Here is a 14565-nt window from a genome sequence, read left to right on the forward strand (position 1 = left end):
GTAACAAGCTAGAACTATAAAACCGATTTTTTCATGACTTATTCGAGATAGAGACTTGCAAATGGTCTCAATCTCTTCGTTACAACAGGACGAATGAGAATATTGATGATGGAAACAACGAAAATATTCGACATCATTGAAAAATACAAGATGGCGGTCATTATTGACAGAAATTTTTATATCGCTTGTCATTCAGTTATTGTGAGAGATACCGGATTGGTTTTACCAGCAAAGTGTTTAGAATTAAGCAAACAATGAGGTTCGAGAGAATCATCTCATTTCGACCACTCTTTCCATTATTCATTCAACTTCAAAAGCTGGAAACATACATTTTACGGGGACAATATTTCACTTTCCACCCTGTATATGTACTCGCAGTTGACAAACACTAATATTATTGGCACAGTGTTGTAGAATATTACCAAATCTTCAAGATGACATCTAGTTGGAGGCTGTAAGTCCATATTTTACGGCTGGAGCGTCATCGGAAAAAGAGTAAAAAGTACTGTTCGCAGAGGAAAACACTTTTTCCACCATATGCCAATCCCAACAGTTAAAATTATATGAAACAATAGTATATTTCGCACCTAGAGCAGAAAATGAGATTTTTCCGGCTCGAAATCGGTTTTCAAGTCCGAGGCCGTAGGCCGAGGACTAGAAAAGATTGAGAGCCGGAAAAACATTTTTGCCCGTGGTGCGAACGATATTTTTCGCCACACTACAGGTATTGCTGAAAAAATAAATAAAGAATACTCGTACAAGTTAGAGTATACTTTAAAGTCAAAAGTTATCGTACCTATCTCTTGATTTTAGTGGTAGAAGATTTGCAGTCAGGATTTCAGATTCTTTTAAATTTCACTTGGAATATCACGGGCGTCGTCATCTTCAAGCATTTTTGAAAATTCGGAATGCGCTAATCAACAATAAATAATTCAATAAAAATGGTTGCGAAGCGAATGCTGAATTAGTTTGATTCGAAATTCGAACTGAAATAATTGCAACTTCAGATGAAGAAAGTTGACACTCGCCCGATCTAGCGGATGACTTATTAACTACGGACTTCCATGTTAGCGGCTGGAAAGAGCACGTTTTCCGGCCTAGGCCGGAAAGAAACCCTTTTCTGACGTCAGACGAGAGTCGTCTGCAAACAAGGTCTTTCAGATCTACGTAGGGACTGGAAAACAGCTGCTTTCTGTGCAGTGTGGCGAAAAAATTGTAGAGGAAGATTTTAAAAATATTCTCGTCTAAAAAACGGTTGAATATCTTGAACGGTTATTGAAATACAAGCGATATAGTAAAACCCTGAAAATTTTGGCGGCCATCTTGTTCACGAGGTGTTCGCCTGTGATTTCGAATTATCATCATCGCGATCATTATTATGCTAGACCTAACGAAGAAATTGAGACATCTTCCACGACTGTTACTGAAAAATGACCACGGAATGACATTTGCGCCCGGACTAGTACCATAGCCACCTCTAATACAGGTATTAGAGATGGCCATGCTAGTACCCTAGTTGGTAATTAAGAAACAGATGAATTTTGATTCATCAATTTTGAGAATGAATAAACTGAACATTGACACGTGATAAGAAGTTTGAGAAATATTCAATACAGAAATGTGCACTGAAATACTGGGATAAAGAGTAAATGACTTTTGTTTCAAAAGACAGTGATTTTGCTTTTTCTCCAAAATAAATGGTTGAGGAATCAATTGCCTGTTATTAGAATGTATCAAATGAATCACGGTAATCTCAAAATTAATGAGTAGTGTGTAGTGAAGTACTTTAGTATGTTTGCTACTCAATGTGTCCTCCTCTGTCCTTGTCCAACTCGAAGATCTTATGAGATAGGTGGTAATAAAACGTTATGACTGTTGGCTCATGTTCATTACTAAATAACTATTAACGTTAGTGTAGGTCTGTGGAATAGTGCAACACCAATTCTAACTAGACATGAGATTGCCTCACTGTTTTCATGTAGTATGAGTTTTGCTTATAATATGAGTAGAGAATTTAACAATGTTTTTCGAGTGTTTCACTCAAGAGTTCACGCCGAACAGTAAACAGTTATATTGCAAAAAATTTGAATGCATTAATGATAAACCCAATGTTTGATATTATAGAATCTTGATATTGGACATTGCCTTTCTAATTAGAAGTTCTATTTATTTCGTTGTAGTGATCAATTTCACACCATATTCTTCTCATTTTGTTGAGATAATTGTACTAATTCAATTCAGTAAAGGAAGAGACACGAGGTGAATCTCCATAATTAATTGTTATGGATATTTTTTGTTATGGATATCAAGTTAGTCATATTTTGTACATGAAAAGTTATGTTCCTCCAACAAAACTTCAACCTCTTTACACAGAAAATAGTATATTGTGAAAACACTCCATACTAATCATTATGAGAAATTTTATAGATGAAAAGAATAGAATTCAATTCATCAATAATTTATCATTTATACAAGGAATCTTGATATTGAGGAGGGTATTGAGATTGCAGTCTATGACAATAACAAACATTTTTGCAGTCAATAACAATTTAATTGGTTTGAAGTTGACAGCTTGTCATATGAATCATAAAACGCATTGCCCCTGAACAATAATAATAAAATAATAACTTTTTCATTCAACAAACTGTATCTGATCTTATTGAGTACATTGATCCGTTTTAATAGTCAATATTTGGTTATAAATTATTTATTATGATATTTTGTATTATCTGGTAGTGGCTTACGAAACAAAATTAACATACTTTTCCCCTTCTTGAGAATTTGTTGCTTCCAATATTTGCAACAATTAAAAGCAACTTATTCATATTTTCTTTCTATAAGGAGGGGGAAGAAAAATAATTAATATGCGAAAAATTTACAGGAGCTTTGCCCGCTGAGCAATGCTTTTTCATATTGGTATTTGAAGCCGAAATAGATATGAGATGTTGCCAATTGAAGTGATCTCTGATAATATTGAATGTTGCCACTCAATACACGAATATATTTGATACGTTGCCAGTACTATCATTTGTCTGCAATCTCCGCTGTAATTATAGATTGTGGTGATTTTGTGTCATTGTGTTTGGCACAAAGGATTAGCACTGGATTTGGAGCGTGTTATTGATTTATTCTGCTGAAAGCGTATTGGAGTCTTTTGAGTAAGGGAGATGAAAGAGATATTGGGCTATGATAACACTTTATTTATTTATCATCAATGGATTAATGGAATAAGCTTGTATTGATCGGTATTTCAATATAACAGAATGCAGTAGCCCAATGAGAGACTGAAATTTTCTAGTCAAGGAATTTTATGTGCACAATTGATTTTGTATGTTCAACACTATCGTGAAATCCAGTAAGTTTCCCTGTTGAGTTTTTTTTTATAATTTCGATAACGTTTTTCGCTGTCAGTGAGTGAGGTTTGAAGAAAGTGGGAATACATTCCCATAATCAGATCTATTTTTATCTATTTGGTGGTTCAGAATCTACCTTCAACTGTAGTAGGTCAATTCATCAGGTACTTATCTTCATCATTGTCATCATCACCATCCATATAATACATTTTCTCTTATTTCTCTCATCAATCAAGCAGAAGCTTAGTGTTCATATGGAGAACATCCTTTAAAGAACAATAGAAAAGTGGCAAATTCATCTCTTTCAGCAATTGAACAACAATGATAATGACCAAATTAGACGAGACCGGTTGTGTCTTTGGAAAATAGACCCAGCTGCTTACCAGTCTCTGCAAAGCTTAATTGCAGCATTGCTCTTATGGAGCACAGTGCTGATTTCTCATATGTCAGGTTGTCTGTGAGCTGATTGTGTATGAGAAAAAACGAAAAAGAGAGCGTATGTCATTTTGATAGATTCAGTAAAGAATAAAGAACAGAGTGCTACTATTCTCGTAAGAATATTCATTGATCATGAATATCCTTGCTGCAAACGAAGGTATGCACGGTCTATAGTGATGCTTTAGAAAATAGAATAGTTGATTATTAGAAACTCTGAAAATTTCTGCATGAAGAAAATATTGGCTACCGAAGAAATAGTTGAATGAATAAGAATTGTTCAACAACTTACAAGCTTTTATTCTATTCTATTATTGTATTTTTTCAGTTTTCAGAGACTTTTTCTTGTTGATACATTGTATTATTTGCGAATATAATTGAAATTTAAATTCAATTATATGCTACTGCACAGAAATATTAGCCTGGTACGAAACTCAACGGGAGAAACTAGTCCTTATTGAATGAGATAATGATAATAATTACAAAATAATTAAATTATTTATGGACGCACCCCTCCCTGAATTAAAAATGCCATCAGTAGTACTCACCCCCCAAGATTTGATTTTATTTTGAGCCATCCTCCCTAGAATTTCATGAACACAATCTGTGTCCCCCCTCTGATCACCTTTAAATTACAAATTATAAGATCAATATTATCAATGTTAAAAAGTTAATCAATTTGAGTAGCTAGTTTCACTCACCACCATCAGCATACGTTTCGGAGCCATAGCCGTCTTGCAGACCGTTGGCCCAGGTGCCCTCGTACTTGGCGTTGGAGGTGGATGACTGGCGGACGCCGTAGCGCCCCTTGAAGCCCTGAGTCCACTCGCCGCGGTACAGCCAGCGTCCTCGCGACTCCACGCCCAGCCCGTGTCGCTTGCCGTTCTGCCATTGGCCTTCGAATGCGCTCCCGCTACAAACACACCAACACATATATATATACTACATTCACATCAAAGAAAATATACTACAATATCATACTGCATATATAGTGAGATTCATTTCGCACTGTCAGCATTGTTTGAATGGGAAGCGTTGTATGTTATTCATTGAGCACTGCTGACAGTTTATGGTGAAACTCACTATGATGTATTTCATATTTCAATGTTGTTCTCCATGATGAAGCACTTATTAATGATTCTATTACAGATACCACCAGTAAGTGCATAATATTAAATAGAATGTCTTGAATTCTATACTCTCTGAATATTATTTGAGTTCAAATATTAAAAACCACTTACTTTCTTCGAAAAAGTACAATTAATATCATAGATTAAGTAAACACAGTAGATCTGTGTTAATATCTACTGTGGAACACAAGTTGTATCTGAAATTAAATTATAAATATTTGAAATAATAAATCTAGAATAGAATATTCTGGAGCACATTTGGAGAGTCCGCACATTTTCGATCAGAGTCCGTTCCCGGTTCTATTCTTACTGCGCTCAGAAGTTTAATTGAAACTCATGGATAAGATAAAACATTCTCCACTGAATCGGACTCAGACACTGATACTGATATGCAGTGATCCAGCTTTATTTCAAATATTCTCTTCACCTACACCGTGGAAATTTCACACGTGACCTTGATTGTCTTATTCCTCTATCATCAATCATCGTGATTATTATTTCATAGTTGTACGTTACAAAGATTACTATAACATATAATTCACTGTTAACCATGAATTAATGATATAGAATTTATACATTCTATTAGGTACAGTTAATGGTCAAATGTAGGACCACAATTACTAGTACATCGGAAAACTAATTCCAAATCTTTCAGCAAAGGTTGATAGAGATATTAAAAAAATCTCTTATCAATCTGAGAGAAAGTTATGAAATATTAATCAAGTGGATCAATCCTATTTTTTAGAAAGTATACTTCTTTAATACAAGTTCAACACGACGCCTGAAAGGTGTAATCATGCAGTGAATGTGGAGTTTCTAAAAAGTAAAAAAATCAAGTTACATTCCATGCAGGTGTAATGTGGAAGACTATGAAAAATGTATTATAGTATTATACTTGTATAAAATTATATTACAGTCGAAAATTTTGTTAATAACCTGAATTAACTCTATCTTCCGTATGAACTCATGAGTTTTCCAGGACTTATCACAAGAACAAATTAATTAAAGCTTGGAAAATTTAAATTTTTTCCGAGATATCGGTCCCAGTGGGTATAACATTATCAAGTGAAGTTACATTACTAATGATCAATTATCCAGTGAATAGACAGTTGAACATAATCAATTGAATAGTAAATTGAAACTACAAAGTAGAATACATATATACTACTGTATTACAAAGCAGATTTATATCATGTGAAATAAAGAAAAAGCGACGTCATTGGAGATGAATGAACGTCTGATATTGGCCAAGACAAGTCATCATCACCTGTTGCTTTGACGTTGGAATGATCCGTTTATTGCGGGAGTGGCTTGTCTGAGCCAATCGCAGATTTTCATTCATTTCGAATCAAATCGCTTGCACATTAATATCATATATACGAGTACTATGCTGCTCTGTATTTAAGTCTTTATTCATCAGAGATTGAGAATAATGTAACAGTCCAAATCAATATCCTGTAATTTCAATATTAAAAAAAAACTCTTTTGGAAATCTTTTCATTCAATATGAATAGCCAACATACAATTATCACCTTCACTATTACACCCTCAGTTAATTAGTTGAGGATGTTTTTCGTTACATGATAAGGTGGGGGAACATACATTTATTCTTCAATACAACAAAAAATTTAGTAATACAAAGTGAGTTCAAGTCCACACACTGGTGGACTAGCAGCCTTACTGAGCAGATCTCGTTCAGCAGCAGCAGCAGTATGCCACCCAAGAAAAGAGGTTAAGCAGCGGAGGAGGCCGACAAGAGGAACATTGCCAAGGGAGACAAGAAGAAGAAGTCTATGGTAATGGCTATCAGGAAAATCACAAAATAGTACTGTACCTTTGAGGAATAAAAAGGTGTTAGTTCAAGTCTATGGGAGCAATCTCAGATGTATGAAATGAGCCAGTCGAAGTGTAGCCGAAAAAATGATATTCTCAACAACTAATCTTTCCTCCAATACGATTTCTGAACTGGAAACACACAGTAAGTTCAGGTTCAGGTTCACTCAACTCCTATTTAATTCTCGTTCAATCTAGTTCACTAGCGAGATTACTTCCAAGTTCTCAGTTGAAATTTCATGAATTGCCTGTTCACCATCAGCACCGGCCTTCACCGGCCTTCTATAGTGTTCCACTTGCATGAGAAGCATTAATGTTATTTATAAGGAATGCTGACAGTATGAAGTGATGTAGAGTGATGCCAGTTGCGTTGCTTATGAAGTGATGTAGAGTGATGCCAGTTGCGTTGCTTATGAAGTGATGTAGAGTGATGCCAGTTGCGTTGCTTATGAAGTGATGTAGAGTGATGCCAGTTGCGTTGCTTCTACGTTTCAATCAACGAACAGTCACAGTTGATCAACATAATTATATAAAGAGATTCACTTCAACATTTAAGCACAATGTACAATAACTTCAATTCTCCTCATTCAACCAACGCTGACAGTTCAAATTGAATTCGACTGTTGGCTGGCAAGAGCCGACACGAAATTCAGATTAGCTGATTCTCTTCACTTCACTTCACTTCACTCCACATAGGTGCCATTCTATTTTCAGTCAAGGTCATAGTCAGGGCTGGTAAGTAGGAAACATAGATTTCTCGGCAAATCGTGTCACTGGCCCATGAAATGCTGATGCGAGAAAATGCTGTTCCCAGTGTCTCCCTCTCCGAACAAACAAAATAGAATGCATTCTAATTGAAGGAGGCTATTTCCGGTTAAGGGTGTGAGTTCTATATTTAGTCACCGGGACTAGGCCGCTGCTAAGTGCACATTTTCCGGACTGACTTGTGGCTTCACTAATGCAGTGCAAGAAATGATGAACTGATGCAGTTCACCAAATTGACAGTTCAAGTAGCATTGATTTATCCATGGAGTAAAATGAAAGAATTTTTCACTTTTTATCAGCCAGAGAACTTTGCAGGAGATCAGATAAGTAATTTTTTACTAAACGAAAACAGCCCGAGGGTAGGCCTACTGTTCGTAATTACTGCATCGTAATTTCAATTCTCCAAGGAGTAATGTCGGTACTCTTCCTTGTTATACCACTTCGATTTTGTCCCACTGTAGTACTAAATTCACTAGAAGATTCGTCTTGTTCAATAGAAGATTGCCCTTATTGATACTACAGTAAACAACGAACTCTACATCATAAAGACATCATCCACTACAGCTGAGACACTTCACTTCATTATCTATTGATATTTCATTGAACTATAGTGTTTCGTATTTATCGATTTTTAGACGAAAATCTTAGGTCGATAGGTTCAGTTTTGAAATCCAGCTCACATCTTTCCATCAGCCACATCTTGGCTATTTTCAAACACGGTGATTCAGGAGAACTTACTTCACGAAAAAAAGTGCCTGCCGTCAAAGTAAAATTGTTAACTGTATCTTTGAGATCACGGTTTTCTATTCCTATTGAATCCAGGAACAGATTTCAGCGATCATATCCTTACAACATACATCAGATTAAAAATTACCTCAAATTTTTTCACATGAGCATGAATTTGATTAGATTGTCTAAACATAAAGAAATCTATAGGAAATCCATAGATTAATATTATAATGTTTGACTGTTAAACCAAAACTATGACAATTTTTGTGTTAAATTCATTCCCTTAACCTGAAGATTTTCTAAGTTTCGGAAGGGTTTTTTTGTAGGCTGATTTCTTGGTGATTTCGGTTGTGTGATGAGACGGACGATGATGAGAGATGAGTAGTCAAGGAGCGAGAGAGACTGTTTTTCCCTACCAGTAGTAAATAAAGGTGGATCAACCTACTGAAAATAGTGTTCTTACTTGTTCTTGTTCAATGCAGAGTGCTGATACCTATAATGTTCGTAACTAGCATCACCATAAAGAAATCAACCTTTCACAAGGTAAAAGCCAAAACTGTTGAACCACGTTTTTTAATGGATGTTTTTATTCTGCACTCTACTCAAATATGCCAATAAAATTGGTTGGGATGAAATGGATGATTGGAGTTGGAAATTTATGTTGAGATGTTTAGCATTATTTAGTATTGAATCTGTACAGGGTTATAAGGTTTAAAATTAGGCTCGTCTCTCAGTCTCTTGTTAATACTAATACTATTCCACATTTTAAGGGTTCAAGATGAAACTGAAATGTCTATGGAACTGAATTGTAATGAATCATCATGTAGAATGTTATTCAAGATTTTCAAGAGCTCATAAAGGCTTAGTAAAAGCTTCAGTCTTTCTGTGACAGTCTTTCACATCGTGGAACTTGAAACATTAACAGGTATTCAACTCACTCACTCAAAGTTTAAAGGAGGCGATTACGTTATAAGAATATGAGAAGGTGACGTTTCACGGAACTTGGCTGGTTTATCATCCTCTTGCCTCAATATTATGCATGAAAGGTTAAAATAATTGCAAATACAAATTCATCATACCAGCACTGGTTAAAATCATGACGACGAGCGACAACTCCATTATTCCAGGTTGAAGTCATTCATGGGCAAGATTTTTCTGGAGCATTTCATGTGGATTTCAAACATAACTGGAAAACTTTCCGATCTTTGCTTGTTTTTCCTCCACGATCCACGTGTTTTTCCACAAGATTCAAATACCATTGAATATTTCAAGGTTTTCAAGGCCTGGCATGTGATAAATGGATCAATCAATTCACATGAATAAACAAGAGAAAGAGCACCCCGGTGCCAATGATGTGTAAGTGAGTGTTTGGTAATAATTTTCATGATGTAAGATTTTGTCCACAGTTTCAACAATGCGAGATAAATTGGGTCTCTACTAGTGACATACATCATATTCATTGAAAATATTTACTGGAGTAGCCATAACTGTAATCGATCTGCTCCGTAAGGTTGGTATTTCCAAGAGTCATTTAAAATCCTATTGGCATATTAGAAAGAAACAGGTAAACCACCGTACTATTTATTCTCACATATATACATTTTCTGATTATGTATAGGCCAACTAAGGACAGTAAATTTACCATTATAATCAACGCCATTATTATTATCATCTATCACGTTGTTCTCCCGCTTTCGCCACCAATACTCTTTCATCCTCGCACTCTGAGTGATTCGTCTTTCTAACAATCGAGTTTCAATTCTGGGTTAGTCTGGGAAAACATTAACTTAAAGCTGATTCCATAGTCCTGCTCTGATTAGTAGAACTGACTCTAATATATATTTTTATAATTTGTGCATATACTTCGAAGACTCTATAAACCAGTTCAATTTGGAATTTCCACTTATTTTCTTGAGTATTTTATTTGTTTGTCTCCTGGGATCCATTCTAAACAAATGAGCATAGAACGCCAATCTTCTCTTTCTGATCACTACCGAAATCTTCTCAACATGTCTATAGTTGCTGCAATTGAAAATATTATTCTCGATCTAATAAAAAGTTTCCTCCTTCTCACATATATATTAGAGTGGTACAACCCAACATTTACTATTTGCAGTGTAGTTAACAATAATATTTCGAACATAGCTCATCAACAAGAATAGCTGAATAGCTGAGCGTGCGGTTCAGAACCATTTTTGTCACTTAGTTCCACCCCTTCACAATGCTCAACAAATTAATCTTCATTAATATGCGGCTGTTGCATTGCAGTTGAGGTGATGGTCGTGGCAGAAGACAAGTTGGGTGAGTCATCAGTTTGCTCTGCTCGGCTCAACTGAGCTCTGTCGAGTTTGTCGTTCGCGGTGGACAACACATCGAACCGAGGGCAAAGCGCGAGGTGCCTCATTGCCAGGAAGGAGGAGGAGGAAGAGGAAGAGACGGAGAGGAGGTGGTGATGATGATTCGGCGAGAAGGGGGTAGGAGAGAGACATATGCCGAGCTCCCTGTCTTGCTTGCCAAGACAAGCAAAGGCCTTGTTCACAGGTTGCCCCTGCAATAATTAGAGCCTACACTTTAATTTTGCACATTGATTGTTCAAATTATTATTTTCGTTTGAAACTATTATGAATTCTTACAGCGTCTAGGCTGTTGATATATTTAAAAAAAAAACTATTCCCAGTTGTTGGAAATGTAAACCGGGTAGATATTTTGGTTCATTTTCAAGATTCCCGCATTCTTTGACAATGATGGAGAGGCCGGAGATCTTGAAGAATTTGAACTTTAGAGGCACTCGTTAATCATCACTAATGATATATTTTTGTTTATTATGAACATCTATTACAAAAATCTATTCTAATAACATAGAACGTAGATTTTAACTATCGATTAAACTGATTTCTAATATTCTGTGATAGTTAATTGAATTAAAACTAACATATTTTATGAATTGGGAGAGCACAATCACTTCACAGACTAATTTGCAGTCTTAATAATATGATATTATCGTGAAGCCACACATTTAATCTCTTAAAACTGTTTTCATTTGAGAAGCATGACTTTTCAATCACTCTATAGGTCACTTCAACAGATCTTGAGCGCGCTATTATCTCATCTCAGAAAGGCACTCCTACTGGTTAAGTGTTTCTATGTTGCTTCCATCTTCAGCTTACATTGGCTACCAACTTGGAAAAAAGATACTTCGAATAATACAATTCCTCACTATAATATGAAATTTTTTCTCTCATGAAGATGATTATAATTATAATAATCATAATTTTAATTTCTTCTTTCATTTGTTGTGAGCTCTTTATTGTTTTGATGATTTATCTATGAATGATCGGTAGATTGATTTCTGCTATTAATATTGTAACGTATTGAAAATTGGATGGATAAATGAAAATTCCTATTTGAAGAAATTTATAGGTCTAAGTGAAATAATAGGCTAATATCGCCAAAGATGATAACGTTAAAGATTAGATAATATCAGGCATCATGGCCAAATTGTACAACAGCCGAATAGGAATGAAAATAATTTTTGCTACCTGTATAATATTATATAAAATATTGAAAATTTGAGGTTAGGCGTAAAACATCTACTGATCGGCGACCTAATGATCGACCGAGTCGCATAACGTAGAATCTGACCAAACACCTTGGCAGAAACTTATTGTAGCGAAACAGTATTCAACTTGAGGAACCAAAGGTTACACGTGGCTAATTGTTGTAATATAAGAATCAATCTATAACCTTTATAAAATTACTTTGCATGTAAAAAGCATATTAAAAAACCCAAACAAAAATAATTAAATGTATTAAGGAAGTAGGAGGTTACTAGGCGCATGAATACTATAATAATTTGCATGCACCAATCATATGGTAGCAATTGATAGGCGGCAATAGTGAGCCGATTCAAATATATTTGTATATATTTCTACAAATGATAAGAATTTGTGAATTGTTATTGTGCAGTTTATGTTTTGGATACGGCCCGAAGGCAACTAAATTATTAAAGATGTAACATAAGTAATAATTTAATAGTTTGGTACGGTCTATTTGAGCCATGAATGGCGGAGGAACAGAATATTTAAATTTCATGTAAATTTGGAAATCGGAAATGAAAATTGTGAATTAGAAAAGAGAACTTTGACACTTGCCTGCCAACGACCACCATGAGATGTCACCAAAAATTATAGAGCGTAATATCTTACTATACCTTTGATAGCTTAAAGTTAAATCGAATTTCTAAATTTTTTCATAAGACTTTGTGATGCTAATGTAAAGCAGAAGTCATTTTAAATAATTTTTTAACCCCTTGGAAGAGACGACTCCGGCTACAAATAATCCAGGACCACCAGGAGTTTGGATCGACATCAGCAGCTCATAGAAAATTCCAGCACGTGAGTGAAAAATATTCGAAATAGTGATAGGGCGCCCTCAGTGCTTCGAAATGAAATAAGAATCAAAGCTAGCTCGTCGAAAGGGTTTTTTATAAATTAAGAATTTGGTAAAAATACTTGCGCAAGTAAAGATAGTATAAAAGGTATTTTATTAGATAGTAACGAATCAATCCATATATCAAAAGATCCATCAATCAAAGAATACTAAGTTCTAGGCTGTTAATACAATATTCATATGATCATTAATTTCTGCAATATAATTTGCGATAATATAATGTAGCTCTGATTCACTAGATGAATTGATCTATCTATTCCGTCAGGTGCCGAATCTCGCACCCTGAGATAAAAAATATTTATTATGAAGAAATCTATTGGGAACCATAGAATTTAATATATATTTGGATTATTAGTTTGTCAATTTATCATGCTGATTTAAGAAATTAATATACGAAATAGAATCGTCCAAGTTGACAAGTATCAGCAAGTTGATATCGAAGCTACATGCAAATAGATGCATATGATCATGAAATGAAAGCACATGGTAACATTTCGTGCTATAGAACCTAAAAAATAGTATTAACCTGTGATATTTTATTGATTTCGTTTCTTGTTATATTATATATTCCTGTCGCTCTATATATTTTTGTTTTGACTTATTTTTTGAGATATTTGTTAATATATGTATCAAATTTTTTATGGTGTACGATTCATTTTATTCCTCATTACTATAGGATATAAGTTTTATATATATATATTTTTTTTATAAATTATCAGTATTATTGTGGAAGCTCATATCTGGGCCTATAAAGATTTTTATGAGACTGTATCCTAGTAATACCACGATCAGATTTTATAATTATTGAAATATTTCTCATGCTCTACCGATTGATGCCAAGCAGGAGGCTAAGCGTTATTTAACTATAAAAAATAACGTGACAATATTTGTACTGGAAGTTTATGTAAATGATTTAGCTTGAATTATTGATATAGAATTAGAATAGCAACGAGAATTCATACCATTTCAACGAATTTGAATACATTTTCTGTGAAAAACAATCATTTGTGGAAGTTACTACTCATTTTCACGCTTTCACACTCTGAGAACTCGATTTCTGTTGATACAGAAGTACAAGCAATTACACAAGTTCATAGTACATGGGAGATTCCATTTAGTGAAGGTAGTGTGGCAGCGAGCCAATGCTCAAGACAACTGTTGCTGCAATCAAAAATGACAAACTGACTATGAATTTTGAAAAACTCAAACATTCTGCCCGTATGTCAGGATTTGATCTATCTGATATTTTGTATTAGACCGTGAAATGAAGATTGAAACAAAGGTAGCCTACTTAAAACACAAATTGTTGAATAGAGATAAGCTTTGAGAAGATGTGTTGTGAGTCATCTTTTGAAATTGGGACAGTTGCCTTCTGTGACACGTCGACATTGCTCTCCTAAAACATTTTCGTGTTCATAAAACTTTTGTCGAGATGTAAAATTGGAGGCCTTATTGTTTATATAAGTGGAACTACAACTTTTTATCACAATCGTGATTTTGCCAAATATCTTAATTGACTCAAGCACGTATAGAATAGTCAGAAGAGTCCTTGCAACAAAACGAAAAATCTATTATTATCAGTTCTACAGACGTGATGACAACTATGAAACTAGAAAACGTATTCTCGTCACACTAGACTTATTCTCTTCTAACTTGATGTGCGAGTTGTAATCTGTCCTTTTCATACTGGAAATGGGGGATGAAAATTCTCACAACAAGAATAATAAACACACAGTTAAATTGATGAGTGAAAAGTTTGAATACAGTCTCATCAAGCAACAAGATCTTTCAACATAAGGGGAAATAATTTGAACATTTCATGATGCCGGAAAGCCCATCGAGTTCATATTACGAATTAAGTTCGATGATGA

At 34.7% G+C, this 14565-nt stretch overlaps 2 protein-coding genes across 3 annotated transcripts in view; one reads left to right on the plus strand and one right to left on the minus strand.

The window, feature by feature from the left end:
- Positions 1 to 14565, minus strand: part of LOC111051129 (junctophilin-1) — a 98559-nt gene that overhangs the window by 58028 nt on the left and 25966 nt on the right. For both annotated transcript variants that reach the window (XM_022337558.2, XM_039424010.1), the window contains one exon: positions 4490 to 4701. In XM_022337558.2, coding sequence (XP_022193250.2) covers positions 4490 to 4701 — 212 coding nt within the window. The remainder of the gene's footprint in view (positions 1 to 4489; positions 4702 to 14565) is intronic.
- Positions 1 to 14565, plus strand: part of LOC111046895 (cytochrome b5) — a 105096-nt gene that overhangs the window by 1596 nt on the left and 88935 nt on the right. The gene's annotated exons all lie outside the window — the stretch shown is intronic.

Source organism: Nilaparvata lugens, chromosome 3 (genome assembly GCF_014356525.2).
Source record: "Nilaparvata lugens isolate BPH chromosome 3, ASM1435652v1, whole genome shotgun sequence".
Classification (NCBI taxonomy): Eukaryota; Metazoa; Arthropoda; class Insecta; order Hemiptera; family Delphacidae; genus Nilaparvata; species Nilaparvata lugens.